At 37.0% G+C, this 17358-nt stretch overlaps 1 protein-coding gene across 10 annotated transcripts in view; it reads left to right on the top strand.

The window, feature by feature from the left end:
* The window catches only part of MARK3 (microtubule affinity regulating kinase 3), a 63464-nt gene that overhangs the window by 39872 nt on the left and 6234 nt on the right, over positions 1-17358 (top strand). For 4 of the 10 annotated variants that reach the window (XM_082762304.1, XM_082762302.1, XM_082762303.1 and 1 more), the window contains 4 exons: positions 636-853; positions 5571-5674; positions 11229-11486; positions 13890-13916. In XM_082762304.1, coding sequence (XP_082618430.1) covers positions 636-853; positions 5571-5674; positions 11229-11486; positions 13890-13916 — 607 coding nt within the window. Of the gene's footprint in view, positions 1-635; positions 854-5570; positions 5675-10347; positions 10513-11228; positions 11487-13889; positions 13917-17358 lie in introns of all 10 variants that reach the window. The other 6 variants (XM_082762297.1, XM_082762300.1, XM_082762299.1 and 3 more) reach the window with 3 other exon arrangements.

Below are 17358 nucleotides of genomic sequence, written 5' to 3'. Positions count from 1 at the left end.
TATTAGATACTAGCTTGTGTGTGCCAGGTTTGTGCTAGCGAAGGGTCATCAGATCTGAATGAGTCAATTACTTGTTAAGTGTCTTTAAGGTGATTATTCAGTGTTGTTTTTTTCTACCAAGCTAAAACAGTGTCAATACTCAAACACCAAAAGACTCCATGAAATTCTTAATTCTTCCATTGAAATCAAATAATATCTTCACCTAATAAATTTAAAGAGTTTTCTGTTATGGCCCTCCCTGCCTTTAGCAAACTGAAGTGTTGCATATCTTTGAACTATAATGCAAGGGAAGGCCCTACCAGAGGTAACTAGAATTTCAAATATGTCAGATCTTAATTAAAAAAAAGAAGCGTGAGGGGATGGGGGGAAAGCTTGTTTCAGGTTCCCCTTCAAAGAGCAAAGGCAAACATGAAGATACAAATGTTTGATTTTTTTTTCTTTTCACAATATTTTACTGTCTTCTAAAATGTGCATATTATAATAATTTCAAGAACAATGACCTTTTTTCAACTTTGATTTCCAGTGTTCATTATTTTGATCCTTATGTGTGTGAATAAATTTACGTAATAGGGAAAAATATCAACTGGACTTGAGAAGAAAAATCCATTTTCTTTGTCTTTTGTTTGCTTTTTAAGCTGGACCATCCATCCCCCCAGTAGTGGCATATCCCAAAAGAAGCCAGACTAGCACTACAGACAGTGACCTCAAAGAGGAAGGAATTCAATCAAGAAAATCTAGCAGTAGTGCTGTTGCTGGAAGAGGAATTGCACCAGCTAGCCCAATGCTTGGAAATGCCAGCAATCCAAATAAGGCTGATATTCCTGAACGTAAGAAAAGTTCGGCTGTTCCTAGTGTAAGTAGAAGCGCTTACTTATCAAAACCATTAAACACTTATTTTGAAGGGGGGGAAGTGCTAAACCTGTGATTTATCAGTGGTGTTGGCTTTACTTTTCATCTGATGTAAATGTAGGTGTCTCATACTCTTCATAGTCTTGCCTTTTTCTTCCCTCATCAGTCAGCTACACAAGTTATCTGTTAAAAGTTATCTGTTAATATTCCTGAAGTAATTGGTAGGTATTAGTAATTAGCACTAGCAGCTGTTAGTGAGCAGTAATAGTTTACTTATTAAAATAAAAAAAAAACATGTACAAAAAAAAAAAAATTTAACCAGGCTGTCTCCTGAAACTTAGTATGTATTACGATATTTTTGATATCCTCAATTACTCTTTTGTGGCCTTTTGTACAGAAGAATGAAGTCCCTGTTTGTATTATCCTGTTTCATATGTTTAAGGAGCCAGTTCATCTTTGTCCTCAAACAGGCTGTTCCAAGTCATAGTTACGTATATTGAGATTTTCAAATAGATGTTGATCTAAAAACTTCAAAGGGTGTCTTTCAACCTTTGCTTAAAAGCACAGTGTCTGACTTTGTCCTTATGAGCTTTCCTCCATCACCAAACAACAACAAAAACCACCCTAAGATGCATAACTAATGAATTTACAGGGTCAAATAGTAGGTGGAAGGGAAAAACCTGGAAAATCCTTGTTCAGTTTGGCTTTAACTTGTATACTTTGTGGTGCCTCTCCACACAGCAAAATTGGAAATGTGTTTTCATATAATAATGGCTTGAGTTCTGTAACATTTAGTTTGTAGAACTTTGAGATTTTGTATTGGAAGATTTCCTTCTTTTCAGAAGTAACTTCCCAGTCCTTTATTCAATTCACTATGGAGTGATTTTTTTAAGCTGTTATCCCACAAAGCTGTCTTATTTGGTCATATGCTCAGCATCAATCATTAGTTACAACAAAAGGAAAACAGAACTTTGTGAGCTTGGAGATTTTTTGACAGTATGAAGTAATAGAAATGAAGTAAGATTTTCTTGTTTTTCTTCATTTTGGTTACATATTGTCAATTGGATCAGTGGCTGAAAGTGACGTGGCTGGAGGATCTCAGTCAGAGATTCCTTAGGAAGATCTGTCTTCTACTGCATCAGCTCTTTATAAATGTGAACAAGAGCTCATGATTTGGGTGGATCCTCTTCTGATTTTTCTGGTCCCCTGCCCTTCCTGGTTTTTGATCAGTCTAGAAACTGTTCAGATTGTTTCTTCTTACATGGCAGTTCTTGGCTATCAAGTCCCAAAATTGTAGGACAGTCAAACTGGACCTCACTCAGTATTATCTGATGTCTTAGTCAAGAGCTTTGCCTCGCAATTGTGATATGTTTTACATTTAGCATCTTCAATATTTTGATCTGCTCTGTTACAGCACTCCCAAATCCTGGGGATTTATTCCAGTTGTTTTATTTCCAACTTCGTACTACTGTAATGGAAGCAAAATTTGAGCTCACAGCAATAGGATACTTAGGTCTTCTGTGTGCAACTCTGATCTTGTACAAGCAGTACTACAAACTGAACAAAACTGAACATGTAACCAGACTATTGATGTCACTTGGTGGTTAAAATTGTCCCTATTTACAGCTCTTCATGTCACTATGCAAACACCTTTTTACTTTTTTTTTTTTTTTTCCCCCTCCTCTGTTAGGGATTAGTCTTTTCCTTTCTGGCTGTTGGGGATGGAGGGGAGCACTGATTTTTTTACACAATTTCCAAAACTGATTAGAGAGCTCTGTTTGTAATAATATTAGTATGAATCTAGAAGGAAGAAGGATGTTAGAGGTACCACATTGTCCTGATGTAGGAAACAAAAGTATTCTGAGGTGGAGAGAGCTGGTGTTCTTACCAGGTGTTTATGTCCAAAAATCAGTAATATGATCAGAAAATCACTGAAGAGACAGCAAAATACCATGTTTAAAAGTACTTACTACTTTGACAGATACTGCAAAAGTAGTAGAACTGGTCTGCACTAGAGACTCGTGTTCTCTTTTGAGTTGTTAGGACCTTTAGCCAGCTGCGTGCTACTCATTTAACAACAAAGCTTACAGGCATGCACTTAAGGATAAGAATTATGCTTGTAGAGCTGATAACTAAGTCTGGTATTGGAGTTTGAGACTCCAAGATGTACTTTGGAAGTTGAAAGAGCATGTGAACTCTTGCAAACTAAATAGTTCTGCAAGCTGAACAAATGTGTGTGAGAGAGCTTCAGGTTTACTCGGCAAATAACAAGTTAGTAATGAAGTCCTGCTACAGAAGAGGCATAGTTAGCAGCAACTAATAATTGCTTGTTTATCACTCTCAGCTTCAGGTTTTTCATCAGTGCTTGTAATAAGTTTGTCCCAGAGCCCTTAGCTTAGAAAACTGGAGAGAAAGAATGGGTGGCATGTTTGGAAAATGATTTAGGCCAAAAGCCATAGTAGTGCTCTTAAGTAAGTAGATTGATTCCTTGTTTTAAGTCAGAAGCTGACTCTTTGAAAATTTTTCATCAGTCCTCATCTTGCTGTCTCCTAATGTGAAAATCGCCCGTCTAAACAGTAAGCATAAAACTTACTCTAGGAAGCGAGGAGGTCTTTGTACCACAAATTCATCCTTTATGCTGTGATGGGACTTTGTATATGTGCGCAGAAGCCTTAAAATGCACCTTTGCACTGTCATCACCTCCTGAAAAGAAGGCACCCAATGCCACGAGGATGAACTTAGCTCGATTCTGTCTTGTCGTTCCATCAGTGTGTGTGATGCTGTTGGCACCAGTTTCAGGCGTCCTGTTCTGTGCACCTGTGCGAGTTAGTCATGTCCAGAGATCAGTAATCTACAGACTGGCTGAACCAAAAAAAATAAATAAATAAAAATGTCACAGCTGAAGAGCTGCCTAAATCAAATCATGAAAGGTTGTACACTAAAAAGCGTAAAGGCTCCTATACCAAGACTGTATTCTTGCTAAAACTGAAATTTGAAAGCTCGAAATGCTTAGATCTCCTATCACAACCTCTGAAATCTGAGCCAGACAACAAAAAGTATCCTGATACTTCTGTCTTAGAACACAGGCAAAGACTAGAAAAAGAGCTGGGTAAGTGCTCAGTTCTGCTAATCTAAGATATTCTTCATGCTCTTAGTACTTTTTAATGCTAGGAGACTGCACAGTTCACTTTTTCATTTGTTTGTACATTCATGCAAAGACATTTAAGAGGTTGTCTGTCTTTTAAATAGACAAGATGACTTCATTCCTAAATCCGCAACTCAGGAATTGTGCTACTTGAGACTCACTGACTGTATAGCCAATATTTTGCCTTAAGGCAGCAAAAGCTGTGTGTATAGAAAGCACAGGAGGAGCATTTGCTTGTTGTTAAGAATATTCCAGTTAACAGTTTTATTTCAGGTTTGGAAACAAAAAAAGGTTTGGCTACTCTCCTGTGCTTGATCTACCTTTTCCCTTTTTTTTTATCCTTCCTCCCACAATGCTGTAATGTAACCAGTTTGTGACATGTTTTCTTAATGCTATTTTAAAAGTCCATTGAATTTTCCTTGCCTATCATAGCAGTAATTCTTCAAAGAACTCCAAAAGGTTAGTTGAGCATGAAGTCCCCTGCCTGACTCTTAGTGGCCATCCTTACTCAATATGTGCTTATCCAGGTGCTGACCAGTCATTCCCTTAAGCTAGCCTCCAAGATGTTCCCCAGCAGTGATGTTTAAAGTTAATATCCTATTTTGCTTCCTGCTTTGCCCTGTGATCCTTTTCTTTAAAGAAAATTTCTAAAGGTTTTTTCTACTTTCCAACCATATGCAGTTTATTGTGTTATGTCCTTGGGGTGGGGAAAAAATAAACGGCTTGCCAGCTTTTACTTCCTCTACAACCTGGGGGTGCATGTTTATCTGGACCACCATACTTTTCCTACAGTAATTGCATCTAACATTTTATAATTCTGTTATCTGTGAATTACCTAGCTTCTCAGTCGTTCCTGGAAAATTGACCGCCAACTTGGGCATATCTCCACCCTCTTTCTCTGTAAAGACAGAGGCAAAGTAATTCTATTTCTTTTCTCCCCTATAAAATAAGGTCTGTAGCTTAAATTCCCCTGGTTCTCTTGTCCTCAATGTCTTATGCTTGTATTTATACATGTATATTTTTACAATGTCTTATTAAAATTCTCTGCAATTTGTCTCTTTTAATTTGACTTACTCTTCCCTGTTTTTCAAAACTTGTCAAGTGTTCTCTAGTATTTTAATATTTAAAAGTCTGTGTTTGCTTTCCCACTGAATTTTACCATATCTGTTTCTTAAGCCTTCACTTTTGCTATCTTGTTTAAGGGTATGATCATAACTTAAAGGGAAATTCCACAATCTACAAGTGGTAAAGTATTTCAAAAATAGGCTCTCCAGATGTGGATGAATGATATACATGCTGAGAATTTGTAATTCAGAACATTGGTAATTAAGAACTTTAAGCTATACTGATTTTGAGCCATCAACATGAAATACAAGAACAGCTTGATTTTTTTTTTTTTTATTGCATTATTTAAAAATACTGGAAGGTGTTCGTATATTAACTAGTTACTGAGTGATTGCAAGTTTTATAACTCTGTAGAAGTAGCATGAAGTAAAACAGCCTTAAATTATATGTAGTATTAACACTAGAAAAGCCTTTTTGCAGGGAGTAACAAGCCTATGTTTTTTAATTGTAGAATAATACTGCCCCTGGAGCAATGACACGGCGCAACACATATGTTTGTAGTGAAAGAACCACTGCTGATAGGCATTCAGTGATACAAAATGGCAAGGAGAACAGGTATATGAAATGTCTTCCTATGGTGTACGTCCCTTGTCTTCACATTTCCAAAATATTGTAATGCCTAATTTAAAAATCAATAATATTCTAGAGTAATTCCTAAAGGTGAGTACAGATCTTTGGTTATGGATCACCTGTAAGTATGTTTTTTTCTATGCTTAACTCATGCAGTCTTTATACACAGAATGAAGATCCTAATGCTTGGTTAAATACATTTCGTATTTGTACAGCCATCATCTGAAGTGAGTGGTTAACTCCTGTGGTCAAACAACATAAGCTTGCAGAAGAGGTTTATTTAGTGTCAAGCTACAAAGTATATCTCTGCTCGGCCATTCTGTTTTTACATTTCACTCTAAACTTTGCTTGCAGTTGCGATTATTTGGAATTTATTTTTTCCCCCTGTAAAGTCGCAAGGAAAAAGTCAATTTTTTTAAGCAAAGATGAAACAGTGATAGGCCATTATCTTGAACTGATAATGTTCAGTAGTGATATTCTTGAAGTCTGAGTGCTTCCTAGTATTTACAGAACTCATCTTGAGAAGGAAAACATTGTTCCTCTCTGTTTCCACTCAGAATATGGAGATATCAATGTGTTTACTGTTACTTCATTGAAAGCCTGACTAGAGCATGTAGTGAAATTGGAGTCATCTAACTTAAGTGTTAGCACCACAGCCGCCACTGGTGCCATCCTTTCCTGTGCACCAAGCCCTGAGGGGAGCTGCAGAAAGTAGATATTACAGTGAATATAGACATTAGCTGTAGAGTAACACTTGTGGAGAATACCACCGAATTTGCTGGGTGGCAGAACTGCTTTAAGTTACAGCCAACTGTTCTTCACAGAATTTTTGCTGGTGTCAAAAGCTGGTTACAATTGAGTAGTTGACTGTTGCCAGGAGAGCACTAAGATAGCTAGTACTTAACAAAAATGCTTAAGCTTGGAGGAATGTACGCTTTCTCCACTACTCCCCAGTTTTCTCTGCCCCTTCATAATTTTATGTTATATAATAAAGCATGGGAAGAAAATACTTTTTTTCTACTAGCTTCTTTTGAATTTGGTGAAAGATTTGCAATTTTTTGCACATATTTTTCCCTTTTTTTCAAAAGCATATTAGGAAGAGTGATGAAGTTGTGATGTTGAATGGAAAGTTTGTCCCTTGTTTGACCTCTGGAGCCTAGGGTAAAGAACATGATTTTGACCCTCTCTCTTCCTCCTAGCTTTGAAGAGTGCCAAAAGTCTTAGCTGGCCAGCTGGGCCCACAGTCAACTGTCTTGTGAAGTACAGCACAGCTATTTGGTACTGTCTCTTAGTGTGTCTGTCTCAGACTTCATTGGTTAGTCCTTGTTAATGTTACCAAGTTTGTTTAGATTGAAGTTCACCATCCTTTATTTCATTCGAAATGTTAATAGTTTTTTTTCTTTCCCAACGCATTTTGAAAATTAATCTTTTCATCCAGAATAGTTTTGATCAGATTTGATTACTTGATTTCTTGGTTTGTTAACAACATTTTTGTTCACCGACTAATATCTTTGCAATATCTTGACGATTTCTTTATTATATTTCTTCCAAGTTGTTATTTACTAGGAATGCTTGAGGATCAGGTATGGTCTTTATTTAGGAATAACGTCATACTGCTAAGGAGTTGTCTTCTGGAGTTGTTTTTTTCCCCAGCCTTGACTTTCTCAGCAAACTTCTGCCTCTCTAGTTTGTCATATAATGGTTTGAAGTTCAGAGTTTACATTGTGTACTTGGCAAATGTGTTCTATTTTAGTTCTATAATTGGTTATCCTTATGTAACTTACCTTTTATTGTCAATACGATAAATGGTATCAAAACATCATTTGCTCATCTTGCAAATTCTACCTCTGTTTGAATCACTTAAAATGTCTGAGCATTTACATTTTGGCTATCAGGGAAAAAAAAGAAAATACAACTTTTATCCCATGTTTTTGCTTACTACTTTCGTGACTCTTTATAGTGTGTTAAAGAAGATAAGAGGAGACTGTATTGCTAATTGCTTTAGAGTTGGAGGCTTCTCATTGTCTGAAATGCTTCAATGTTAAACTGCATGTTCATTTCGGCACAGTTTCAGAGTTCTTGTAGAGGTTTGCAGAATTAAAGCTGAATGTATTTTGTTGCTGTAACTGGGCGAAGGCTTGACTGATCACATGAAATGCAGACCTTTAATGCAGGTTAAGCAAACATGGCTATTGATGGGACTGGCTCTTCAGAATGAATTCTGCCTTTCTTCAGGTGTGTTTTTGTAATATCAATATTTTTCTCTCAACTTGGTAAAAAGTAACTTTAGAAACTTGTAATGTTTTTTTCTCTGTGAAGCAAGATCTGAAGTAGATTCTAGGCTTAGTAGAAATCCAAGGTCTTGTTAAAATTGCTTTCTGTGCTTTTGAAATGTCTGTTGGTAGCAAATGTTAAAGGCAAGAGTAATTACTTTAAATCATTTGTTGCAGATTGGATTTTTGATTTTCTGTAGCTAGATGCTGACAGTGACCCAATTAAAACTTGGGAGACCTGCTTTAAAAAGGCAAGATGCACAGATTTAGTCTCCAGTCTTTCTGTAGAAAAAGTAATAAAATGTTCTGTTTTTATTTTACACACTGAATTCAGAGAAGGTGCTGGTTTTGGAGGTATGGAAACTTTCAAGAATTGGTAGTCAGTTAGTGGAGCTGATGATCAAGAAAGCAATCTTGAAGACCCCATGCCAGACTAATAGAAAAGGGTTTTTAATTTCACATCCCATCTTCAACACATTGTGTGGCCGACACAGGTATTCTGCTGGAGATGGCTCTTGGCTCTCCTCCAAAGCCTAAGCATTAATTAATGCACTTGGGGACTCATTAAATGCTCTTCATAATGATAGGCAATTGCTTTAAATCATTTGTAACACAAATGATTTACAACAGCCTTAGATTTTAGTAAGCCTTAGTGTTAATTGATGAATTTAGCTTCCTGTTTCTACGATCCCAGGCTGGTAATCCAAGGAAGTTGATCTCCAGCAAAGCTTCAGAGAAGGAACTTTCATGATTTAGTATGTGCTCTGGTACCTTATCGATACCTTGAGTTACCACATCTTTGGAGGTAGATGACAAAAGGTATCTAAGGCGAGGTAAAACTTGGGTTTAATGTGTTGTAAAACTAGATTCTTTCTCCTTTGTCCTTTGCAACAGACTGCTAGGAAAGGAGCTATAATTGTGAAATGCTTGAGTGGCTAGTGACCAGATATTTGAGGATTACTTTGGGGTATTGCTTTTGGGATGAATGTTCATTTCCTTGGAATTTTGTAATACCTTGGTACAATGTAAAAGCTGGACTGTTTTGCAAACCTGGTTTTAGCAGTGATTGTAGCTGGCATCTTGCTGGATTCAGCAGTGCAAAGAGATGCAGACATGACTCAGATGAAGTTCTTGTGTTTTAACTTCTTCAGGATCTGCAAGAGGGAGCACATTTTGTTAACTGTTTTAGCAAGGAGTTCTGATGTCTGAATTCTGAGGTATTTTCTACTTAGCAATTTGAGAGCTAGGTCCAAGAAATGGGTCAGCTGATACAGCTGGACTAGCATTCTCCTCTCCAAATTACCAGAATGCAACAACAGGACTTGAATTTCAGAGTATGTAGCTATGAAGTAACTTGTAAGTGAAAGTGCAGTGTCATGAAATGCGCTGACAATTACTGATTTCTTAACCTTAAACAACATTTTGAAGTTATAACTGACTTACTCTTAAAGCAAACTTAAGATGTATGATATGATGTAGCCCTTTGAGTGATACCTCATGTGGCCTCTCAGGTTTCTCTCATCCCCTTTATTACTAGATAATGTGAAGGCTGCAAAGAGTGCTTTGGCGCAAAGTAAGAAAAATATTGAATGTTTCTATTTTAGCATGTTATAAGGCTGACAGATCACTGGCCAGCACTGTAGACCTTCCTTCAAATCCTGAATGTTAACGTGAGGAATTCAGGGTTCATAGCCAACCAATGAGATGCTCTTCAACAGTCGTACCTTCTCCTTCAGAGAACAAGAGCTACTCATTTCTTCTTATAAATGCAGGTTGATTAATAGTAGCTTTTTTGTTTGGACATCTCTGGACTTGTTAAATGTCATGATACTGTTCTTGGTTGTGCCCATGAAGTGTCTGAGCTGTTAGTTATAGATCAAGATGTGAATACTTGTCCGACTTGCATTGATTTCTCTCAACGTGGATACTTTCTGGAAACAGATTATTTCACTGCAGTAATGGAGCTATCTATCTTTGGTCAATTTTGGAAAATGCACTCGGTGTTTTTTTTTAATGCATTTCTTTAATGTTGAGACCAATACAAATTACATTAGTAATAAAATATACTTGTGCATGAGCTCAGAGCAGTGGGTTGTTCAGGTTCTGTACACTTGCCCAGCTAAGGAGGGTGGCACTGCTAGCTAATGCTATTGATACGAGAATTATCACTTCACAGATGTCAAGTGCTATGTATAGTAAGGATGCTTTCTGAGAGGAGCTTAGGGTAGTTACTGCTGTGTACATATAAGATGGCCAGTAGAGTTCATGTTCTTTCACAATCTGGTTAATAGAAGGAAAAGTTTGCTTTTTTTTCTATGCAGTAGTTTGTTGTTGGTCCATCACGCTCTTCTTTCTGCCTCTGCCTGAACCCAAACCCCCTCACAGCCTGACAGAAATGTTCGCTTACGCAGCTAGCCCTGCTTCAGTTTGTACTACATCCTTCTCCAGTGTTCGGCTGCGACATCAGAAGTCGATGTCCATGTCAGCCTCTGTGCACACGAAGATGATGTTGCCTCCAATAGACAATGGCGCAGATAACTTCAGGCCTATGTAAGAACCTGAAATCGTTGTGAAACTAACTTATACCCACTGCTTCTTAACTTTGTGCTGTGGAATTTTAGTCCTAGAGTGTTCTAGTATATATTGCCCACAAGATGTGTGTTTCCTCATTTCTAGTCTCGTTTACATTTGTCTTGTGGTGTGTCAGGCTGTCTGTGACATAATCCTGCAATAATGAACGTTATTTTTTTTAGCGTTAGGAGTATTGGACATGCCCTATTGTCAAAGTTTGTTGGGAGACTGTAATCTGTGTATTCTGAAGGACTTCACTACTTGGAACCGTTCGCATGTAGACAATTTTCTGTAGGATATTTTCAAATTAGCAAGTTTTTCAAAGATGGATAGATTGTGGAGGGAGAGGTACTAAAGTTATCCATTGCTTCTCTTTCCTGGAAGGAAACTTGGCTCATCTATTCTTTTATCAGTCTTCTCAGTGAAACACTGTATGCCTAGTTTATCTGGTCTTTTCCAGGACACTTGTGTTGCATTTTTCTGCCTATGTAGGTTTCTGTTTCGACAGCCTTTTAATCCTAACTTACGAATTTTGATTCCATACAGTGCTGTAATAGTGTTGATATTTCCAACCCTGGCCTATAAAAAAGTGTCTGCTTATGCTTTACTGTAGAACTTAGTGTTTTGTGTTTCCTGCAAAACGGTCGTGCTTCCGTAAAGAAGTTCTAGCGTTGTCTTTTTGTTTTCTGCTCTAGCACTATTCCCGATCAAAGAACTCCTGTTGCTTCAACTCACAGCATAAGCAGTGCAACCACACCTGATCGTATTCGTTTCCCCAGAGGAACGGCTAGTCGGAGCACTTTCCACGGCCAGCTCAGGGAGCGTCGCACTGCTACCTACAACGGACCCCCGGCCTCCCCCAGTCTGTCCCACGAGGCGACGCCGCTCTCTCAGACTCGAACCAGGGGTTCCACTAATCTCTTTAGCAAACTAACTTCGAAACTAACAAGAAGGTAAGTGATTTCAAGCAGTAATGCTATCCAGAAACTTCTCTTTTTGTCAGATAGTAGAAATTACCAAGTAGCTCATTAGGTTGTTTTGGCCATGTTCCCTGGTCAACAGCCGAGCTATGTATCTGCAACTTAAAATGCACCTGCCTATGTGTGTTTTTTTTTTCAGTTCTTTATAGTTACAGAAAGCCATTTGGTTTTATACCACTTGATTCAATTGCTAAAAACTGAGACAGCTTGGTCTGTGCTGATTATGCTGGGCTCATAATCCTCACGTCTGGGGTACAAATGTTGCAGAGCTGAAATACTGCAGCTCAGTTCAAAAGCTGCTCACTCTGTCTGTATAGTCTTTCAGTAGAATGTATAAACTAGGATCCCAGTCTTGATAATTAATGTGTTAGAAGCTCTGGCTGTTTCTCCCAGTCTCAGGTTATTGATGTTTCCTCAAGGGTAAAAATATCAGAGGTGAAAGGATGGGGGCAAGAGACAACAACTTCTTTTGGCAGCAGTACTAGCGTAGGTCATCCTAAAGTAATGGCAGTACTACAGTTTCCATCTAGGCAGCAGTCTGGTCAGGCCTTGAAAGATTTAATCCTACTTTGACATTTAGTTCATGTGCAGGTTCTGGTTTTGGTGTGAAGATGTGTTGGGCTAGCCAAGGCTTGGCTTAAGCAGCTGCTTATTCCTGACAGTTTTTATTCTAATTGGATTCTTGGTTTCACATATGTATGATTTCATTAGCTCCCACAAGCACTAAAATAGTCGAGGTGAGACCACAAGCTGGGAAAAAACACCTATTTTCCTTACATATTTATAACCTGCGGGGTTCATATATCACATGCTTGAGACCACTCAGATATCCACAATTTGTGTTTGCAGAAGTTTCTTATCTTTTGTTTTAAGATAACCTCCATATTTTTATACCCTCCTCACCATATGAAACTTTTGAAATACATCATTCTGATCCTGGTATGCTTGCATTTATTTTAGGCTTATCATATTGGCACCAAGCCATTTCCCTCCTGTACATTCTGTGACTGTACATTACCTCCCCCCAGCATCCTCTTCCTAGTCTCCCATTTCTACAAAATAATGTTAAGCCAAACTTCCAATTTTTCACAACTGGCTGATTTCAATTTAGGGAATTAATTTATAAAAAAAAAAAAAAAAAAAAAGGCAAGGGGAAGTTCTAGTTCTGTGAAAAAGGGCAGCCTAGCCCTTTGGTAAATGTTTTATGCTACTCAGCATTCTCAGCAAGCACTTTTCTGGGAAATAATGCACTGTAGGAAGTTGCTTTTTTTTTTTTTTCTCTTTAGAGATAAAAGATGAAATTCATTTTTTTTCCCATAAAGCCTTATGCTTTTTGTCAAGTCTTAATCAAATGCATCCTTTTGGCACGTCTTTCCCTCTATACTTTTGTTTGTAATACCCTTACTTAATTTTCCATCTGACATTCCAAATGTGGACAGTCAAACTGTGAACATGCAAGCTTTTTACTTGTGCTGCTGGAACACAGTCTTTGTCATTCAGAGTGACGCACTTGTTTAGACAGCAGTCAAACTTCTATCATTACCTCTGATTTTCAACTTCTGCAGTGCAGTGTGGTTTGCTTTAAAAAGTTTTTCCCCCAGTACTGTAGCAATAGTTTAAATTCCATCTGGACTTGATTAAATAACATGCAATTATAACACAATAGCACTGCTACAGATGGTTAAGTTTGTATTTGGAGGACCTCTTGCAGTTGGTGCTCTGTTATAGTAGGTACGAAGTGCTTGGGAAATGGACAGTCCCATCAAAGTATACACAGTTATATTTCTTATCTTAAATTAAAAAAAAAAATGTTATTTGATTCTAGTTTCCTCTATGGGTGATCAGAATCATTCTGCTTATTAACTATGTATGTTCTGGTGTAGGCAACAGTTACAGCTTCTCTCACTGAATTAGCTAAATATTTAAGGCAGTTTTTAGCACAACATGGATGACAGTGTTAGGAAGGAAGGAAGAAATCTAACTTTGAAGGTACTCAAGATCTAATAATAGTTGGAGTTACTGATTTTACTTTCTATTTGAATTATGTGAGGAAAATCCAAACACGTTTTTCTGTAACTTTGCACGTTTTCAGTTTTAAGGTATTTTGAAACCAGTACGTATGTTAACATATAATAACTACTGGTGATGTATTTCCTAGAAAAAAAAAAAATGTTTGGAAATATTCATGCTAAAAAAAAAAAAAAAGTTCAGAGTCTTTAGACCTTAAATTATTTGCCTAATCTTAGAATGTATTGAAGTGTAATTTCAGTGTGCATTTAAATGAGGTCTTTTTGCATGCTTCACTCTAAATGGATTTTTCAATTTATTTTGTACAAAACTTTTTGTTAATTATTATTTTGGCTTAATTTCTTTTAGAAACATGTCATTCAGGTTTATCAAAAGGTAGGATTTATTTATATTTAAAAAAAGCGGCTCCTGCAATTAACAACAGATTTGGCTTTCTAGCCTTGGTTTTCTGAAAACTAAACTTTCTGCTGAGAACTAAATACTTTCTTTCTTGAGAGGAAAGCATAGAATAAATCCATTAACTCATGATGATTTCTAAGAATCTGTGGCACCTGTATAACAAGATGCTAAGCATGCCTTGTGAATTCTTCTTTCTTTGATAGAGTTGGTAGTACCAAAGTAATTCTGTTCTTCGTACTAATACACTTTAGCATGCTTATGTTTGAAAAATGAGGTGTTTGATAACAATGATGAAAATATAAACAAAACATAATGTTACAAGCAAATGAAGGTAAGTAATGCTAAACTTACGTTCTCTGTTTTATGGTATTGAAAAAAGTCATTGTGAAGCTTTATCTGTAGTTGATATAGTAGGAAGCAAACTGAACATGGCTGTGAATCTAACACAGCATGGCTGTGAATTGTTTTGTATGGAAGATTGAAGATCAAATAACTATTTTAAAATGGGATGTGTTTGCTGAAGTGAATTGCAGCTGAAGTGCAAGTAGAGCACTTCAGTTACAAGCAAAGTATAATGTCTATACTAATGTATTAACAAAAGGAAAAAGCTGAGAAGTGTAATTCACATTTCAATCCCAAAGGATTGAATTTAGCCTTACAATTTGGGAATGTTATGTCTTTTTAATCCATTATGAAGCATTAAAGTTGATTGCACAATTTTGATCTGCGTGTAGATTTTGCAGCAGAATCTTCATTATTTATCAGCAATATTCAGTTATGTTGAATCATTCCTTGGAGCTCCTTAAAGGATGATGCTTCCAATTTACAAATATTGATCAAAAATAGGTAATCAGTGCCAAAAAAAAAAAAAAGTAATCTGTTTATCTTTCAAACTGTAAGGCTTTGTGCTACTAATTTGAAATTAGTCAGACCATTTCAAGGAAATATTTAGTATTAGGGAGACCTGAGATATGTTAATAGCTGCTTAAATTTGGGTTTATTCAGTTCGTAGTCTAAAGGTACTCCCCCCAACTAAACAAGAAAATTTCATTTCACTTTATAATTACCAGGGCACTTCCAAACATGCCAATGTTTAGAACTGATGTTGGTTGGTTTGGTTGGCTGGCACTGTCATAGCTAGCTTGAGAAAAGGAACGTGCATGAACTGACAGCTAAGGGAAGGAAAGATCCAACAGAGTATAGAGATGAAACTGAGCAGAGGCAATAGTTCTAACCCATCATGCATAAAGAGCTACAGGGCACATACCACTTGGTAAAAGGGAGCTTTTGTCTCTGTAGTTGCATTCATTTTAAAACAAAGTATTGTGATCTGTGTAACCGCCACAACTGGATGCGTGTAAGTTTGTTATCCTGCTGCTCTGAAGAAAAATGAAAAATGCTAAAATGAAAAATGTTCAGATCTGAACTAGAATGCTATTCTTCAACTTTGGGATTTAAAAAACAACAGTAACCTCTAATTATTTAAAAAAATAATAATCTTTAGTTGGCCAGGAATTTTAGGCTATAGTGGAAATACATTCAATGGAAGCTGCAGCAGCTGTCTTTTGAATAAGAGATTTGCAGAGTCTTATACCACCTACGCAGAACCAGGCTGTGCTTTTTAAATTCTGTTTTACATGTGCATTGTATCCCTCTGCACCTGATGCTGTATGTAGGTACAAAAATAAATTGAAAATGTTATTTGTTAGCAGTTTTTTCCTATTTCATGTGCTATGAATCTTACCTAAACTCACTGTCTTTAATACTGCAAGAACTACTGTAACCCACGTGTACAGTACTGCAGCATCATTCCTGAGGAGCTGGATAAAAGTAGATATATAGTCATTCCTTTTTAAACAATGTAGTTCTACTAGTGTAGAACTGGTACACAAAGCTACTGTATACATATACATTTGTATATATACATATATGTTTGTATATATATATATTTGTATACATGTGTGTATATATACATATATAAAATCTTGTACTATGCACTGTGCTTGCCAATACGCATATTGTGGAAAGCTAACTTTTTTCTGACAGCAAAAACTCACTTTCTGTGTTCTAGATTTTACTGCAGCATCTTTTGTCCGTTTCCGTAAATTAATGTTATTTTAGTCTTGCCCTCTTTGCTGTTTTTCTATATCATTTTAGACAGTTCTCTTTTGTGTTTAGTGGGATTTTTAACAAAGAGCATACAAAGATGTAAAGAACAGAAAACACAGTATAATAAAACTCAGGACAGACATGCAGAAACATTCTTATTTTTGAAAGCCTTTCAGAAACTCTATAGCAAAAATAAAAGTGTTATAGGCATTGCCTGACAAATGAGGATGTAACTTTTCTATATATTTGTTCCATTCTCAAGACGAAGGAGCATCTTGGTCCGTAAAATTAATTTATGTAACAATAAAAGCAAAACCAGAAAACTTGGAATGTAACACAGCAACTTGCGGTTTCTACAGAAGTGACAACTGTGGTAGCAGTGAGGAGCCCTAAGGGCTACATCTGAGCTGCAGACCCACCAAAACAATGCTGGCAGCACAGGAAGTTAATGTTCCCAAGGCATGAGTGCTGTGCTGTAACCATTTCCTTGGTGAAGGAAGAAGCATTTACAGAGACGGGCACCCCTCTCTGGCTGGTGTTTCGTATTTGACAGTGAGTGTCACCGCGTACGAGTTCCTGGTGCTAAATGAGTGGAACCCTGATGCACGGAAAAATTTAATAAAGTAAGATTTTTCAAAAAGGTTCCCATGAAGTAGTGTTATTATTCAAAGGTGGCATGATCAGGTGAAAATGATCTTTCTTTAATTCAGACTACAGTGTTTCAGAACCTGAACCATTCAACCTAAAAAGGTCTGAGAACATCCTCAAACTGGACAGGTGCTGGTAACAGTAAGGCCGTTCCTCATTGGGAATTCTGGTTATCATCCCATTTTCTACAACCTTTGGCAAGTTTAAAATCAAAATAAATTGAAGTAAAATGAGCTGCAAATGTTTGCAGCTCTTAAAGATGTTGCCTACACTTTGTAGGAACACAATGTCACTTTAAAGTCCAAGTACTCTTAATTTCTCTGTCGAGCAGTCTTCTCACTTGTTAGCTTTCCCTAGTAAAAAGAGCCTCTCTTTCCAGCATCTGGAAGGTGTGGTGGATTTGTTCAGTTGGTACAAGTAATAGTTCTCTCCCTGACAATCTTCTCCTAATTCAGTCTTACAAAATTGTTGTAGAAGATGAGTTCAGGGATTGTGTGTGCAGACCTAATCAATCTTTTTGTACATTCTCTGGTATCCACCATAGTGGAATATCACATGATCTTAATGTGCATACCTAAATGATCATCAGTGCTATTGATGTTTTAAACTGTTAACATGGGTTTCAGAAATCAGATAGAAGTATTGGCTGCAGTCAAGTAAT

The sequence above is a fragment of the Aythya marila genome, assembly GCF_965140915.1.
Source record: "Aythya marila genome assembly, chromosome: 5".
NCBI lineage: Eukaryota > Metazoa > Chordata > Aves > Anseriformes > Anatidae > Aythya > Aythya marila.
Note: the sequence above shows the minus strand (reverse complement) of the source record. Positions and strands in the feature narration are given on the sequence as shown.